Raw genomic sequence first — 17671 nt, forward strand, 5'->3', positions numbered from 1 at the left:
CTCGTTTTCGTATGGAAACGCTCCGTTCAGTGTTAGCAGCCGTGCATCCGGGAGAATTCTTGGCCTCTTTGGACCTTACAGAGGCATACCTTCACATCCCGATCCATCACCATCATCAGCGCTTCTTACGCTTCAAGATTTTGGGACAGCATTTTCAGTTTCGTGCTCTCCCTTTTGGTCTGGCGACGGCTCCGCATGTCTTCACCAAGATCATGGTAGTGGTGGCAGCGGCGCTCCGCAAGGAGGGTATCCTTGTACATCCCTATCTAGACGACTGGCTCATTCGGGCGAAGTCGAGGACGCAGGGTTACCGTGCTGTAGACAGGGTAGTACAGCTTCTTCAGTCTCTGGGATGGATCGTCAATTTCTCAAAGAGCAAACTGATACCGTCCCAATCGCTGGATTTTCTGGGAGCACACTTCGACACCAGCCGAGCCAAGGTATTTCTGCACCCGGACAGAGCTCGGGCTCTGCGTGCTCAGGTAACACGGTTCATGGCACTTGTTGCTCCCACGGCGTGGTATTATCTCCAGGTACTGGGAACCATGGCCTCAACAATCGATTTGGTTCCGTGGGCCTTCGCTCATCTCAGGCCTCCCCAGAGGTCTCTGCTTTCGCGATGGAACCCAGTGTCGAGAGATTTTCAAGCAGTACTGCCCATCCCGGATGTTGTCTTGCTCAGCTTACAGTGGTGGCTGGACCCTCAACAATTAGCTCAGGGAGTGTCTCTACAGAACCCGGATTGGGTGGTCGTCACCACGGATGCCAGTCTCACCGGCTGGGGGGCGGTCTGTCAGGACAGGTCTCTCCAAGGCCGATGGACGATGGAACAGTCCACTTGGCCCATCAATCGGCTGGAGACCAGAGCAGTCCGTCTAGCACTGCAGGGGTTCTACCCACTGGTACGCAGTCGAGCGGTTCGGATTCTTTCGGACAATGCAACCACAGTGGCGTACATAAATCGCCAGGGGGGCACCAGAAGCCATCTAGTCTCGTTGGAGACCGAGTTGATGACATGGGCGGAGCTACACTTACAGCGGCTAGCGGCTTCGCACATAGCGGGCGTGGACAACGTTCAGGCAGATTTTCTCAGTCGACAACACCTGGATCCCGGAGAGTGGGAACTCTCGGAGGGCGCAATGCCAAGGATAGTACAGCGTTGGGGGAGACCCCATGTGGATCTAATGGCAACCGCGACAAATGCAAAGGCCGCCTGGTTCTTCAGCCGCAGGCGAGAGCACGGCGCAGAAGGAGTCGACGCGCTGGTTCTTCCCTGGCCTAGACAGTGTCTCCTGTATGTCTTTCCTCCGTGGCCTCTAGTGGGCAAGTTTATCCGACGGATAGAGACGCATCAAGCTCCGGTGATCCTAGTTGCACCAGAGTGGCCTCGTCGACCATGGTTTGCAGATCTTCTCAATCTGGCAGTAGACGGCCCTCTTCGGCTCAGTCATCTGCCACGTCTTCTTCGCCAAGGACCAATATTTTTCAAGGAGGCAGAACGCTTCTGTCTTGCGGCTTGGCTTTTGAGAGGCGTCAATTGAGACGGCGCGGATATCCAGAATCTGTCATCTCCACGCTCCTGAAAGCTAGGAAGACATCCACGTCGGTTACTTATGTCAGAGTATGGAAGGTTTTTGAGGAATGGTGCGAGTCAAAATCGATTCTACCAACGCAGGCCTCGGTGACGCATGTGCTTTCCTTCCTACAGGCTGGTCTGGATTTGGGCCTTGCCTATAATTCTCTTCGTGTGCAGGTGGCGGCGTTGGGAGCCTTCCTACGTAGTAATGACAGGGAGCTTCTGGCCTCACATCCAGATATCCTACGTTTTCTAAAGGGGGTAAAACACTTGAAGCCTCCAATTAGACCACCTTGTCCTTCTTGGAATCTCAATTTGGTACTCCGGGCTCTATGTGCACCGCCTTTTGAGCCTCTGACTTCGGCCACACTCAAGGATGTCACCCATAAGACCATCTTCCTGGTGGCAATCAGCTCAGCACGTCGGATCTCTGAACTACAAGCTCTATCATGTAGGGAGCCATACCTTCGTTTCACGCCAGGGGGAGTATCCCTGCGGACGGTTCCATCTTTTCTGCCGAAGGTGGTCTCGACTTTCCATCTCAACCAATCGATAGAGCTTCCGTCATTTTTATCCTCTGATTCTTCTGACCTGCGTCGGTTGGATGTCCGACGTTCTTTGATACATTATTTGGAGGTCACTAATGAATTTCGACTCTCCGATCATTTGTTTGTCCTTTGGTCGGGACCCAGGAAGGGTTGCATGGCATCCAAACAATCAATCGCTCGCTGGCTGAAAGGAGCGATTATAGCCGCATACATCGGAGTGGGTAAGTCTCCACCTTTAGCTGTTAAGGCGCATTCTCTCCGCGCTCAAGCGACGTCGTGGGCGGAAAGTTCTGCAGTTTCTTCTCAGGAAATCTGTAGGGCGGCCACATGGAAGTCTCTCCACACTTTCGCAAGACATTTTCGTCTAGACATTCGCGCACCAACTCACGGTCAGCTTGGAGACTCACCCATGATGGGGAAGCTTTGGTACATCCCACAGTCTGGAATGATCCTGGTATGTACAGGGAAAAGAAAATTATTCCTTACCTGCTAATTTTCGTTCCTGTAGTACCATGGATCATTCCAGACCCCTCCCTGGTTTTGGGGGTTCTTTGTGGGCCATCCCTGCTTTCCTGTCTTCACAATATTTTCACTCTGTATCTCTAGTTATTGCGAGCTGTGTCTTTGAACACAGTGCTGTTTGCAAGTTCTCAGTTACAGTTTTTTGAGTACAAGTTACTTGCTGTCACTTACAGCTGTTATTTTTTCTCTATTTTTGAGATTAATTGATTCCTCTGGTTCTGTCTCTTCTAGTCTTGGCTTTGCTAGTCCAGTTACTGAGGATTGAGGCGAGGGAGGCGTGGCTATATAGGTCCTCCCCTGGGAATTTTTGGTTCTAACTCCATCTGCTGGACAGGGAACATAACCCACAGTCTGGAATGATCCATGGTACTACAGGAACGAAAATTAGCAGGTAAGGAATAATTTTCTTGCAAGTCACTTCACTCTCCCTTGCCTCAGGTATAAACCTAGATTGTGAGCCTCTGGGGACAAGGAAATACCTACAGTACCTGAATGTAATTCGCCTTGAGCCAACAATGAAAAGATGAATTAAAAGGAAGTTAGACTGGTTCTATCACACATCTTAAAATGCCACTTGTAGTTAGGGTAAAATGCGCATAACAGGTTCTTCAGTGTCCTAGTGGTATCATAAATGCTTAATTATGATTACATTTAAGGGTACAAGACCCCCCCCCCCCCACGTCAACTTAGAAGGTAAAACATGAATTTTAATAATTTACTAAAGAAATATGTGCACATATATTGGACACATGGTAGCAGACCCAAATAATTATTTATTTTAGTTTTTTTATTTAGTTTCTTTTTTATACCGAAGAATAGCAGAATGCCTTCACTCCGGTTTACAGTGGAAAAACAACTTCATACATAAAACGTGTTCATAACGCACATAAATATAGATAACAATTAACATTTCGGCAAAAGCAGAAGTTGAACAGATTTAAAAGAGAAAGACTTACAAATCGGTCTTGCTGAGATTTAACAAGTGATATTAGTTAATTAGGGAAATAATTTAAGAGTAACATTGTAGGGGTGTGTTAGAGCAATTTATTCAAAGGTGAGCTGGTTAGGTATAAAAAGGAAAGGAAAGGTTCAAGGGCAATAGAGGAGTAGAAAAATAAATAATACAAGACAAAATTAGAAGAGAGATGGTGTAATAGGTAAGATGGGGTGAGGAGGATTTAAAGAGCATGGTTGTTACAGGGAGTGAGTCTTAAGGGATTAGGTTATCCAATTCCGTCTGTGAATGTTTGTCTAAATAACCATAATTAGCACAAATTTGAAACCTATGGTAGTAACGCAGAAAATGAAAGCTTCAACCTTTGCTTCTGCTCATTTACCATAACTTCAAGTATATGGATGCTGAAGTGCATTATTTGTAAAATAAAAAAAAAATTGTCCATTTTAATTATGCATATAAAAGAATGTCTAAGGCAAATACTGAAAAACTCTCCAGTAAGACCCACCATACATTTTTCCTAAAGCAGTTATGGAATATTTAGCTGTATGATATAAACTGTATCATGCTGGAGAGCACTCAAATGTAGACAAGTACAAAAAATATTCCAACAGTTACAAATTGTCTCAACAACATTCCTAGTCACAGATCCTTACAGAAAAAGTGACGCTGGAAACCATTAAGTGCCTGCTTCAGGCACAAAACAGTGGTGCTCTCTAAATTTTAGAATGGATGTGGGAGTTAAAAAGAACAGAAAGGAATATTGTACTGTGGTCTTAATGAATTTGATTAGTAACATAATGAAATTTGGAACAGCAAAAATGGCATGATTTGCTGAAAGAAAATCAGTTTTAGGCTTCTGAACGTAAAACTTAGAACCTTTAGGCTGAGTTGCCTGTGTTTTCCTTCCATTTCTAGTGAGCATATGCAGCATTGCTGCACTTCCATGCAGGTGGGTCAATGATAGTAGAAACAAAGGCTGATGTAATAAGCTATGCATTAAATTATGCTGAAACTCTGCATGGTTTTAACAGTCCTTGAGGGCCACATGGTTTTAAAAAAAAAAAAAAAATTCCTGATGCAGTAAGCTAATAGCTTACTGCATCAGGAGTTTAAAAAAAAAGAAACCATGCTAACCCAAAAATGTGCACAGAGGTCATGCTTGTGTATAAAATTATTTTTCCTGTCGATAGCAGGGCTGAATTAGCCATGTTGTCTGGGAGCATGCACGTGACCAGAGTAGGTGGAGTTTTTCTTAGGTAGTGTCAGTTTTAACTCTGTATGGCTGTGCTGTCGTCTTCCCATGCGATTCTGCTTTCTCCTTGGTCTCTTTTTTTTTTCCCCCGCGAGCTGATAGCATGCGGGGTTTTCTCTCTCTCCTCGTCTCAGTTTTTTCAAATTTTTGTCAAATCTTTTTGGACCCTTTTTTTGGCAGTGATGGCACCTAAGCCGTCAGGTTTTAAATACTGCCAATGTGGGAAAGTTATGTCCATAACAGATGGACTTTAACTACTGTTATATATGCCTGGGCCCGGACCACGACCAAGCCTCGTGTCGAGATTGTGGTCGTATGTCCCCCAGGCCCAGAGACAACACGCGGAGAAAATAGCGCGTTTATGGGTGCCTTCGACCCAATCTTCGCCGGGACTGGCAAAAAAACACAAGAAGATGCCATCCAAGTGAGCCGCTTTGTTGGAGCCGGGGGACCATCTTAGCGCCGGTCAGAGCACCATGGCCAGGTTTGACAAACTGCCAGAGCCGGGGAAAAGAGTTAAGGCCTCGACTCTCAAACCCCCTCATGAGCCGATGAGGACACCGGGACCTGTTCCCGTTTACCCCTGCTCCTTGGCGTCAAAGACAGTGGAGCATGAAAAGTCAAAGCGTCCAAAAATATCGACACACGACGCAGTGGAGCATACGGAGCGCTGAAAGGTTTTGATGCACCTGAAGCATGGCGCATCATCGAAGCACGGCGCATTGATGCACGGCGCATTGACGCCCGGGAAGTGGATGAAGCACTCGACGCCAGTGAAGGACACAATGCATTCCTCACTCCAGGCTCAAACCCCGACGCACACGACGCTTTCTTCGAAGTAGTCGCTGCTTCAGGGGCAGAAACAACACCCAAAGAAGACAGGGAAGACAAAACTTATACTTAAAGCTCCTTCTACACCAGGGGTGGGCAATTCCAGTCCTCGAGGGCCACAAACCTGTCGAGGTTTTAGGATATCCTAATGAATATGCATGACATAGATTTGCATACAACTGAGGCATAGTGCATGCAAATCTCTCTCATGCATATTCATTAGGGATATCCTGAAAACCAGATTGGTTTGTGGCCCTCGAGGACCAGAACTGCCCACCCCTGTTCTACACACTCAGGAATGTCTGGTCTTTCTCTCACATCAAAACAACCAAATGCAGATTCCGACGTGGAAGTAGGGCTCCTCTTCGATTCTGAGTCCTCTAGAGCAGTGGTCTCCAACCCTGTCCTGGGGGCCCACCAGCCAGTTGGGTTTTCAGGATAGCCACAATGAATATGCATGACAGAAAATTTGCATGCACTGCCTCCATGACATGCAAATTTTCTCTCATGCATATTCATTGTGGCTATCCTGAAAACCCAACTGGCTGGTGGGCCCCCAGGACAGGGTTGGGGACCACTGCTCTAGAGCGCCTTCACTCAGTGGGGGTTCTAACTTAGATTGGTCATCAGCATCACGTAGTAGACCATATTCCCCTCAAATAGGGACGCCTCTTCCAAAACGGCATAAGTCATCGACAACGCCTCAAGACTTTCTTTTAGCGGCACTTCCTCACACCAATTCCATCACAGCCTCAGGCAGAACATCTAGCATCCAAAGCCATGCTACAGATTTCACTAGCGCTGAATACAGGTTTTCAGGATCTGCAATCTACACCCCCAGCCTCCAAGGACTTCTCAACCTTCACCACTGGCATCACAGAGTCCTACACAACCGACTCAGCCACCCGTATCATCTCCAATTCCAACTCGTCCAGATAGCCCGGATTTTCAGTTGACAACATCTTCACCAAGTTCCTTCATTGGCATGCCTTCCGACCCTCCAGAAGGTCTGCCAGAACCTTATTAGAGCAGGTGGGAACCCTACTAAACGTAGAGACAGGGAAGGTTCTAGATCCCAGGTCAGAGGTTCTTGGTATACTAAACATTTTCCAGATGCCACCAGAACCAACAGCTCTGCCCCCTCATTCGGTTTTGGATGCAGTACTTCACAAAATGTGGGAGAAACCTTTTTCCACTGTAGCCGCATCTAGAAAAACAGACCTTAAATACCATATGCGGAATTCAGCAATCTATGATTTTGCCCAGTTGCCTCACAAAAAACTCTATTGTTGTAGAGTCTGCACTGTCAAAAGCAAAGCGATCAAAACTTCATGCCAACTCACCCCCAGGGAAGGACCATAAGTCTATGGATGACTTCGGCCGTAAAGTTTACCATTCCTCAATGTTAACCAAAATTCAACATCACCCAATTTTATGTAATCCAATACTTGTTTGAATGTCTTCAGAAACTGCGCCCTATCTGTTTAGCCTCTGATAACACCATACCACAGCCCTTCACAGACATGGAAGAAGGTTGTCATTTGCTCAGGTCTGTTTACGAGTCCAAGTCTTCCGCAAGATCTTCTGTGACAGCTGTAGTGACCCGACGAATGGCTTGGTTAAGAGCAAGCGCAATTCGGGAAGACATTCACGACAAGTTGGCAGATATCCCCTGTATGGGGGATAATTTGTTTGGAGATAAATTTGGAGAAACTGTAACTCATCTAAAAGAACAAAATACTGCTGTACTATCCCTGACATCTCCAGCCGATCCGCATACATCCTCCAGGAAATGTTACCCTTCTTTTAGGAGAAAATCCTATCCAAGGGCACCTTTCAAACCTTTTAATACTTAACGTTCACAGCACTATACTCAACAAAGATTCCAATCTCCGCCTCACCAATCGTGCGGCGCTCTCATCAACAGCGACCACAAAAACAAAGAACAACAGCTCAGAAGCAGACACCAGTTTTTTGAGCTATCCCAAGCTACCTCCACCACCATTCATAGGAGGTTGCCTACAACATTTCTATACCAATTGGGAGGCAATCACCACAGATCATTGGGTGCTAGACATCAGAGAAGGTTATCGACTGAATTTTATGAATCTTCCATCCCTTTCCCATGTACCTCCTCTCTGAAGTACATTCACCCATTCACCATATCTCCTGGAAGAAATAAAGAATCTATGGATCCAAAGATCCATTCAAAGAATTCCACTGTCACAACAAAATCAGGGATTTTACTCCCATTAATTTCTCATTCCAAAAAAGTCCAGGGACCTTCGTCCCATCTTAGATTTACGGAACCTCAACAAATCCATCCAAAAGGAAAAGATCAAGGTGTCCTCTCTCAAGAGCATCCTACCCCTCCTACCACCCAACGATGGGCTATGTTCCATAAACCTGAAGGATGCTTACTCCCATATACCCATGCACCCTTCTTCGTGGCGCTACCTTTGTTTTCGAGCTCAGAACAGGCACTAACAATACAAGGTTCTACACTTTGGCCTGTCTTCAGCCTGAGAGTATTCACAAAACGTTTAGGGGTGGTAGTGGCTCACCTCAAACAACTATCAATCCAGATCTTTCCCTCTCTGGTCGACTGGCTATTAGTGACCTCGGATCAGACCACTCTACGAGCACACACGGTGCAAACAATCAACTGTCTTCAGACATTGGGTTTCCTAATTACGAGAAATCAAATCTGCAACCGACCCAAACAATGCAGTTCATTGGAGCTCTCATCAACACAGTGGAAGAGAGAGCCTACCTTCCACAAGACAGGATTCAAACTCTCTCCTACCTAGCACAAAGGCTATGCAATCAATCTTGGGCATCGGCAGGTCAAGTCCTCCAACTATTAGGTTACTTGGCGGCAGCTATCCATGTGGTTCCCTACTCGAGACTACACATGTGCCGTTTACAATGGGGCCTCAAAACTCAATGGTCACAGGTCCTGCAACCCCTCTCCTCCAGGATAAGACGTACCACACCGATGCGCACGGACATTCAGTGGTGGCTTACTCCCACCAACCTGTCCTTAGGAGCTCCTTTTCGGTTGCCTCCACATCAGCTAACTCTCAAGGCGGATGCCTCCAGGAAGGGATGGGGAGCCCATCTGACCAATCTAAAAACTCAAGGTCTCTGGTCTTTCCAAGAGTCAACATACCAGATCAACCTCCTGGAAATTTGTGCAATCTGGAAAGCACTACAAACATTCTAGTCTCAGGTTCAAGGGAAACGCCTCCTGGTGTACACGGGCAACCAGGTCACCATGTTCTACATAAACACTGTCGAGAAGCTCTTCGAATTCTGCTTTGGGCGAATGCGAACAAAGTATCGCTTCAAGCCACTTACCTGCCAGGTCTGGACAAAGTCTGAGCAGGGTTTTTCACCCACATGAATGGACTTTAAATCAGGAGGTGGTTCTGAACATTTTTCAACGCTGGGGCTTCCCGACAATCGATCTCTTTGCCACAGAAAACAATCGACAAATGCAAACCTTTTGCTCCATCTACCGCAGCAAACTTCGTTACACTCCAGATGCCTTCCTCATTCATTGGACGGAGGGCTTGCTCTATGCCTACCCTCCCATTCCACTAATATTAAGGACAATTCAGAAATGTATTCAAGATATAGCGGACATGATTCTCAAAGCTCTGGCATGGCCGAGACAACCATAATATGTGTATCTCATTCGACTTTCCATACTCCCACAAATTCCACTGGGCACCCACCAAACGTTGCTAATGCAGGACGAAGGCTCCCTCCTCCATCTGATGCATCAATCCCTCCATCTAACGGTGGAGGTTGAAAGGCAAATATTGAATCACCTGGGCCTTCCTTCACAACTGGAAGATATTCTAATTGCGTCCAGGAAGCCTTCCACCAGATGTAACTAAGCAGGGAAATGGCATCATTACACGGAATGGTGCAAACCACGGAAACTGGATCCTTTCTCATCTACAATTACACAGCTGCTGGACTATCTCCATACACTCTACCAAGCTGGTCTAGCGACCATTTCAGTTCAAGTACATATCGGTGCCATTGCAGCCTTTCATCACTGTCATAATGGCCTTCCCATTTCTAATCACCCCTTGGTCTCCAGATTCATGCAGGGCATGCTACATTTACAACTGCCGGTGACAAAGCACCTATACCATGGGATCTCAAAGTCATCCTAGAACAACTAATGGTGTCTCCATTTGAACCTTTAGACTCATGTCACATAAAATACCTAACCTGGTAGACTGTTTTCCTAATGGCTGTCACATCGGCAAGGAGGGTCAGTGAGCTGCAAGCCTTGGTTCACTATTCCCCTTATTTAGAATTTTACCACAACAAGGTCATTCTTTGGCCTCATCCTGCCTTTCTCCCCAAGGTGGTATCGGCATTTCACATTTATCAGACCATTACGCTACCAATCTTCAAACCTAAGCCTCATCACAATGACTGAGACAAACTTCTACACTAGCTGGACTGTAAAAGAGCATTGGCTTATTATAAACGGAGAACTCATTCTCCATCCAGACCTTCTCAACGATTCCTCTCCTTCAATCCAAATAACCCAAGCCAATCCATCTCCAAAAGAACCATAGCGGGTTGGTTATCCCAATGCATTGAATTCTGTATAACATGTCACTAAATTAAACAATAAGCCTAAAGCGCACCAGATACGTGCCACAGCAGCCTCTGTTGCCCACTTACGAAAGCTTCCGCTACTGGACATATGCAAAGTGGCAACTTGGTCTTCCCTTCATACCTTCACATCGCACTACTGTATTGAAAAACAAGAATCTTCAGATGCAGCACTGGGTTCCGCAGTCTTGTCAACCCTTGATAATCGATGAGACTGTCTACTCTGCCTAAGGGTTGGTGTCCTGAACTTAAAAGCCATACTACCTGGACACAACCCGGGAGCTTGGAACTCCCAGACAGCATGGCTAATTCAGCCCTGCTATCGACGGGAAAAAGCAAGTTTGCTTACCGTAAATGGTGTTTCCGTAGATAGGATGAATTAACCATGCGATCCCTCCCATCTCCCTAGACAGTCTAATACTACTCAACTCCTTTTACCATACACCTCGCTTGGCTACAAAGAGACTGAGGAGAAAATGGAATCACGCAGGAAGACGACCGCGCAGCCGTATAGAGTTAAAACTCTGTCACTACCTAAAAAAATCTTTGCCTACTCTGGTCGCGTGCACGCTCCCAGACAGCATGTCTAATTCATCATGCTGTCTATGGAAACATTGTTTATGGTAAGCAAACTTGCTTTTCTGCACATAAAAAAGCATGATTTATGTGCACAGAGAATTCTCCGTCGACAAGAAGAGCTGAAGTAGCCATGACACATGGGTGATGTCATCCGACAGAGCCAAACAAACCTCTATCTAGCTTGGTAAAGTTTTGCCACTGAACATGTGTGGGAATTCCCACATGAGTACTCTCTCATGAGTCTCTTTTTTTTTTTTGTCCAAGCTTCTGCATAGGCCTGTGCGCTCTCTCTCTCTCCTTTGCCCTTTTGCTTTTATAAGTTGTGAATCGCATTTGAATTGCCTTGCTGCCCTTCAACAGCAATATATATCCAGCTTAAAGGACTGTATGTGTAGCCAAATGATGTCCATCACCAATGGCCATGACATCTGTCATAGATGCCTGGGATCTGATTACGACTTAGTAAACTTATGACTATGGTCAGATGTCACCAAGGAACAGAGCTTGGAAGATGGAGGAACTTTGCAGGTCAGTCAAAGTGAGTCATTCCTCCTTTCAGAGCTGGGCCTCTTCAGACCCTCTCCACATTGTATTGAGCAGGAGCACCTCAAACAAAGTTCCCCCAACTGCAGCAACTGATTCAGAATCATCTGTAGTTCAGGGGTTGAGCAAGGCGCAGAGGTGTTGAGCAGGAACCAGGAAGCCCCTTGGCGTATCCTCAGACCACCTCCCCCTCTTCGTGGGGCTTGTCAACACAGAAGAAGTACCTTTCATTGGAGCTAACAGTGCAGTCTGCACTGACGCATGCATCATCGACGACACAGGTTTTGGTGCAGTTGGCGCACTTGATGCACTCTGTGCAAGAACAGGCCTTGGCGGGTCCTGGAGGAGATTCTTTTCAGTTAACTTCCTTCATATTGGCATCCTTATCTCGTCTCATCTCCTCGATTGTGAGCTTTGTTTGGGGACTCCAGATCCAATATATTCCATTGTGCTCTGGTTTCTATGTGGCCACCAGCACCGTTAACCCAGGACAGTGTTCCCTCCTTGAATCCATTAGGAACTTTGCAGAATGATGATGCTATACTGATTCACAGGAGGATGTCTCTTCCCCCAACTCTGGGTCGAAATCTGTAGAGATGGCTGAACTGGTGAAGACTTTCTTACCTTGTTGGCAGCTAGTGACAAGAAGGGTACTCTTCACCTCTTGTGTGCAGAATGTTGGATTTGTTTCCCCAGGGGGTGTCCCTTTCGCCTCTATGCCTTAGGAGCTCCCATCAGAGGTCCCAGAGGTGGGAATCTAGCTCTCATCAGTTGGGGGCATCATTCTTCTCTGTGGAGGAGTCTAGCCAGTCCAAGGATGGGGCATGGGACACCATTGTCTGGGGCATGCCTTGGGAGTATTCCCCTCTGAGATGACTGAAGACCCCACTCTGATCACCATCATCTTCATTGGGGGTCATGGATTAGTGTCCCTACACTTCTTAGTTCTGTGGAAGGGTTACAGGGATCCCTTCAGATCCCTTACCTGACTTGCTGGCATATTCATCTCCAGCAGCAGACTTCTCGTACTTTAAATTCCTGGACGATCTAGGCAAGGTGATTGGAATCAATGACCATAGGGACAAAGATTTCTGTACCAAGGTCTTCAGACTACTTCGGATTCTGGAAACACCTTCCAAACCTGCAGCGATTCCCAATTCATTCAATTCTGTGGGATTTATAAATGAGAAAGTGGGAGAGTCTGGCCTCCAGTAGCCAGGAAATTAACTCTTAAATACAGAGTTCAATAGGATCCTGGTTTTAGGGTAGTTTAACTGCCTCACCAGTCAGTGGTAGTGGAGTCTGTGCTAAAATGAGCTAAAAAGACTAGAATCTTCTCCAATACCCCTCTGGATAAGGGACCCTAGGCTTGGACAGTTTTGGGAAGAAAGTCTTCCAGAGCTCAATGCTCAGCGTCCACATTGCAGCCCACCAACTGTATGTAGTATAATACTTATACAATTGCATCAACTAGCTGAAGCCTTTGGTAGAGTCACTTGATAGGGTATCGCAGGGCTATGAGTGAGCTATTCTGGATGCAGAAAAGTGTGAACGTCATCTCTTCTGGTCAGTGTATGACACTGACCAGAAGAGATCTGGTCACTGACCAGAAGAGATCTGGTCACTGACCAGAAGAGATCTGGTCACTGACCAGATCTCTTGTGGCAGCTTTCAGAGTATGCCAATGACTTGGTTGAGAGCCAGCAGCCTGCATGAGGATATTCATGACACATTGGCAGACTGTCCTGTGCTTGAATGACTATCTTTTCAGGGATAAGGTCAGAAACAGTTGCCCAGATTAAGGAGCAACATGCAACTGTTTAGTAGTTTCAACAAAAGCTGATCAGCCTTCATCCTCTAGACATCCTTACTTTGCTTTTAAGTGCACCTTCTTCCAGAGACACCTCTTCCGCCAATTTCAGTAGTATTGCGCCCCCAACTGCGCTACCACAACAGCTTCAGGTACGCAGATGTTTGCATGAGTGATGTCAATCTAAGACACTTTTAACTGGCCCAACTTAAGCCTGGACCTAGTTTTTGACGAGACTTGATCCTCAGGTTGCAACTCTCTTCAGTAGGGGGGACATAGGATTCATGTGTTCCTCAAAAAGAGGTGAAAGATTACCAGTGACCATTTGGTTCTCAGAACTGTGGAGTCTGGTTACTGGTGCACTTATGCTATCTTCCACGCTGCACCAATATTTAGTCTTCAATCCAGATCCATCTCACTCGACCCAGTTCTGTCTTGAGGTGGAGTCGCTTCTTAGCCAGCGGGCAATAGAAGCTGTCCCTCCCAAAGACCATGGCAAGGGGTTCTACTTCTATTATTTCCTTATTTTCAAGAAGTCGGGGTATTGTGTGAAGATTAAGGAGGGAAAAAATGCATATTATCCATTTTAGAATATAACAATGTAGAAAAAGTGAAGGGGGTCTAAATACTTTCTGAATGCACTGTATGTAGTTAGGCTTTACAGACTTTCAAACTCTATCTGTTCTAGAAAATAATAAATCCCCCTTAAAGAATATGGGCCTAGATTTATCATCTTGCTATAAATTTCGCAATAACGCCCACGATAAAAAGGGGTGTGGTTGGGATAAATTTCCTGGTACCACATCACATAGCTATTTTATCGCAACGTGAGTTAAATTTATCGCACCCCGTGTTATTTCCACTTCTCGTGCTGGGTTACTACCCGGACAATATTTTCTCAAGTTTTCAGGCCTGCTGGCTAGAGAGAGACTCTTTATAAGGTCCTCATATAAGTTAACTATTTATACCACTGTAAGAGGGGCCACTAGCTACTTGGAGTGAGGTTTTGATGGTGTGCTAGGTTTTAGGGGACAGTTTTACATGCACAGTCAGAGGTACAAACAGCACAGTAGACATCTGTGAAGATTTTGTGTGATTTGGAGTGATGAAAGGTACACAAAGATGAGATTTGTACATCGTACTGTCAACCTAGCTTGTAGCAGCTAGATAGAGTGCATCAAGCTAGGTCGAGTACATTATACAGTTCTTATCTGTGTACCTTTCATCACTCCAAATTACATAAAATCATTACCGATGTCTACTGTGCTGTGTTCATACTGCTGACTGTGCATGTAAAACTGCCCCCCCCCCCCCCCCCCAAAACCTAGCCCACCACCAAAACCTCACCCCGAGTTGCTAGTGGTCCCTCTTACAGTGATATAAATAGTTGGCTAATATGTGTGGCTCCCCAAAGTCTGTCGCTCTCTGAAACTGCAAATCCCTTCTCGGCATAACGCAGAGCATACCGCCAGGAAAAAAGGTGTAGTTATTTCTGGTGTGTGTTTGTGCGATAACGTGCGTTACACTATTGCATGCAGTGTTAAGCATCCCTCATTTTCATTTACTCCACCCAGACTCCTCTCAGTTGAATACATTTTTAAAATTTGCATACACAGTCCTGCGATGTGTTTATCACATGTGTTATGGTGTTATTGCGGGCATTAGGGCCCTAATGCCTGCGATAAGGCCCTAATGCAATTTAATGCATGACCCCCATGGGTTTCTGTTATACTTTACCAAATTGGTAAGGTAATGCTTTTTCTGCTCACATTTATTTACTATTCTCTGTCATAATGTTGCATACTGACACCTTCCGTTTTGCACCGTTCTTTAAAAATGCCCACTAGAATTCCCACAACTGGAAATATTCATGTATCGAAAACTTGAGTGTAATAGTTTGTTTCCCATTGCCCAACTTGTCCCCCACATCTCTTGCAACAGTGCTACTACACCTGCTGGGATTGAGTGGTGAAATGGAATCTTCCAAAACTGTATATTTCAAGTTCTATCAAAATTTCTCTGAACTATGCTGATTGTTGCCTTTCACTTATTGAGATTGTGAAAGCTACCTCTGCAGGCCCCAGCTGCACATAGGCAAGAGTGATTTAGGATCACCCTCAAATTTGTGTTATTTCTAGTTGCCTAACCTTCCTAATAGCTGTTTTGATGTGTTTTAAACTATATATATATATTCAGTAGTGTGTTATGAAAACTTTCAAGCTTTATACATTTTGCATGATTTGTATGTATTGCAGTGGTGCAAATAATTTGACTGTTTTTAAAGCCTGCCTTACCAAACGATGCTCAAGTTGGCTTACAACACTATTAGAATTTTAAGTACAATAAGATGACTGTAATCAAAAGGCAAGTTACTAACTTTCTCCCTAATCAAGAAAATCTGTTTGAATCTTTCCACGCTAGTTAGAAATTAAATACATCAGAATCATTGGTTATTGTTTAACATTGGATAATATTTAAAAAAAACCAAAACACATTACTTGAATTAAAAACTGTTGTTTTTAAAAAAATTTAATAAAGATTTCATTGTAATAGTTTATAGATGTGATGGAGGACAAATATGTACACAGACACATGGATAACTGTAATCCAAAGTTATTTTCTTTTAAAGATAAAACAACTTTATGCTTTTTGTGTTAAAACAGCTAGATTTTGTTTACGCAGATTGCTGCTGTTTACAAGACAGCTATACTCTTATTTATTTGCCTTATTTCTAAAACACTTCAGGCCTGAGGAATTGCGCCGTGAATTTGGTCGATATGGCCCAATAGTTGACGTATACATTCCGCTTGACTTCTACACTCGTCATCCAAGAGGATTTGCTTATATACAATATCCTTTGTTTCACTGTATTTCTCTTCAGGAATATGTGTTGAAACTACCTATGTGTGCTAACATCATTTATTTATTTCTTTGTCTCAGAAAATGTAAAGCAGTCCACAGTAACTGGCAAGCGCCCCAAAGTTTGAATGATCCTGTTAGATAGAGTCCAAGCGTAAACCAAGCAGGCAAGCCAAAAGACACCTTAAAGTTCAAGCATCAAGGAATAAAGAGGGAGGGTGGAAACAGATAAAAAGAAAGCTGGAAGAGGGGAAGTCTTTTTCAAGCAAAAGACAAGGCCACCACCAAGTTGAGGCTTCGGCTTTCCTACATTTACTCAGAGTTCCAAAGTCAGAGCCAGGTCTGATTTGGTTGGTTCTGCTGCTCTTGACCAGTTCATCTTGCAAGCCCCAAAGAGTAAAGGTTCAAGATCAAGTGAAATTGAGGTAACTGACAAAGTCTCCTTTTGTATCCTATTACTCAAGCTTTGTTATATTGTTTGTTTTTTTAATTGCACCCGGGAATCTGTATGATCAAATTCTTAAATTTTGATTTCTTGGTACTTTTTTTTTTTTTTTTTTTGTCTTCACAGTAATGTAATTCATTGCTGATTATTTTAGTCCGATTTGTTTTGGGTAAATGTATTCAGGGTAAACACATTTCACTAAAACTGATTAAGCTTCAGTGTTTATGGTAAATATGAGAACAGGCATTGTCCTAGTATAGCTGTCTTTTTCGTATGCATGTTCATACACCATGAGTACGAAACAATTTATATTGAATGCCTTATGGTAAATGCAAAGTTGAAATGCTCCCTGATGAATAGTGCCAAAATTATAGCCTTTTGCATAACGCAGACTTCAAAATTGAAGGTTTTCTCCGTGATTCAGGGTTTGGTGCATGTCTGAACATGACTGCTTTCTTCCCTAGCAGTACTTAAGCCCCAGAATCAACTGTTGGTGCTTAAAAAAAAGAGAAATTTTGCCTATGAAAGATTCTTGTTGCTTTTAATGTTCTAGCAAAAAAAAACTTTTTTTTGGGCAGAATTTTTTTATTAAGCTCTTAAATTCTCATTTTTATCCCCTGCTAAATATAATCTGTTCCTTAATAGATTTAACTATCAAACATGTTTGACAAGCTTCCACTGTATATGAGAATGGTATATTCATTTTGAAGGAAAAACATCTTTACCCACTTTTTGATTGATTGTTCACAGAGGGTATATATGAAAAAATATAAACATTTTTCATAGGTTTTATCTCATTTGATTCATTGTATACTTTGTACAATGATGTTCAAAGTCTCCTTAACAGCCAGTCATATTTGAAGATGTCCGTGATGCTGAAGATGCCCTGTATAACCTCAATAGGAAATGGGTTTGTGGCCGTCAAATCGAAATACAATTTGCACAAGGTGACCGAAAAAGTAAGTACATATCAGTAGAGTATGAACTGGTCTTGAAGCAGAAATGGAGCATCATGTTAGTATGCCAAAAATGTCTGATAAAAGAAAACCAACAAGTTATTTCAGACTCTCTCTCCAAAAACAGTGTTGCTTTACTTGCTTAATT

At 44.3% G+C, this 17671-nt stretch overlaps 1 protein-coding gene across 1 annotated transcript in view; it reads left to right on the forward strand.

The window, feature by feature from the left end:
* The window catches only part of SRSF12 (serine and arginine rich splicing factor 12), an 82846-nt gene that overhangs the window by 6453 nt on the left and 58722 nt on the right, over positions 1-17671 (forward strand). Inside the window, exons 2-3 of the mRNA XM_029595425.1 lie at positions 16009-16115; positions 17425-17526. Coding sequence (XP_029451285.1) covers positions 16009-16115; positions 17425-17526 — 209 coding nt within the window. The remainder of the gene's footprint in view (positions 1-16008; positions 16116-17424; positions 17527-17671) is intronic.

The sequence above is a fragment of the Rhinatrema bivittatum genome, chromosome 3 (assembly GCF_901001135.1).
Source record: "Rhinatrema bivittatum chromosome 3, aRhiBiv1.1, whole genome shotgun sequence".
NCBI classification, from domain to species: Eukaryota; Metazoa; Chordata; class Amphibia; order Gymnophiona; family Rhinatrematidae; genus Rhinatrema; species Rhinatrema bivittatum.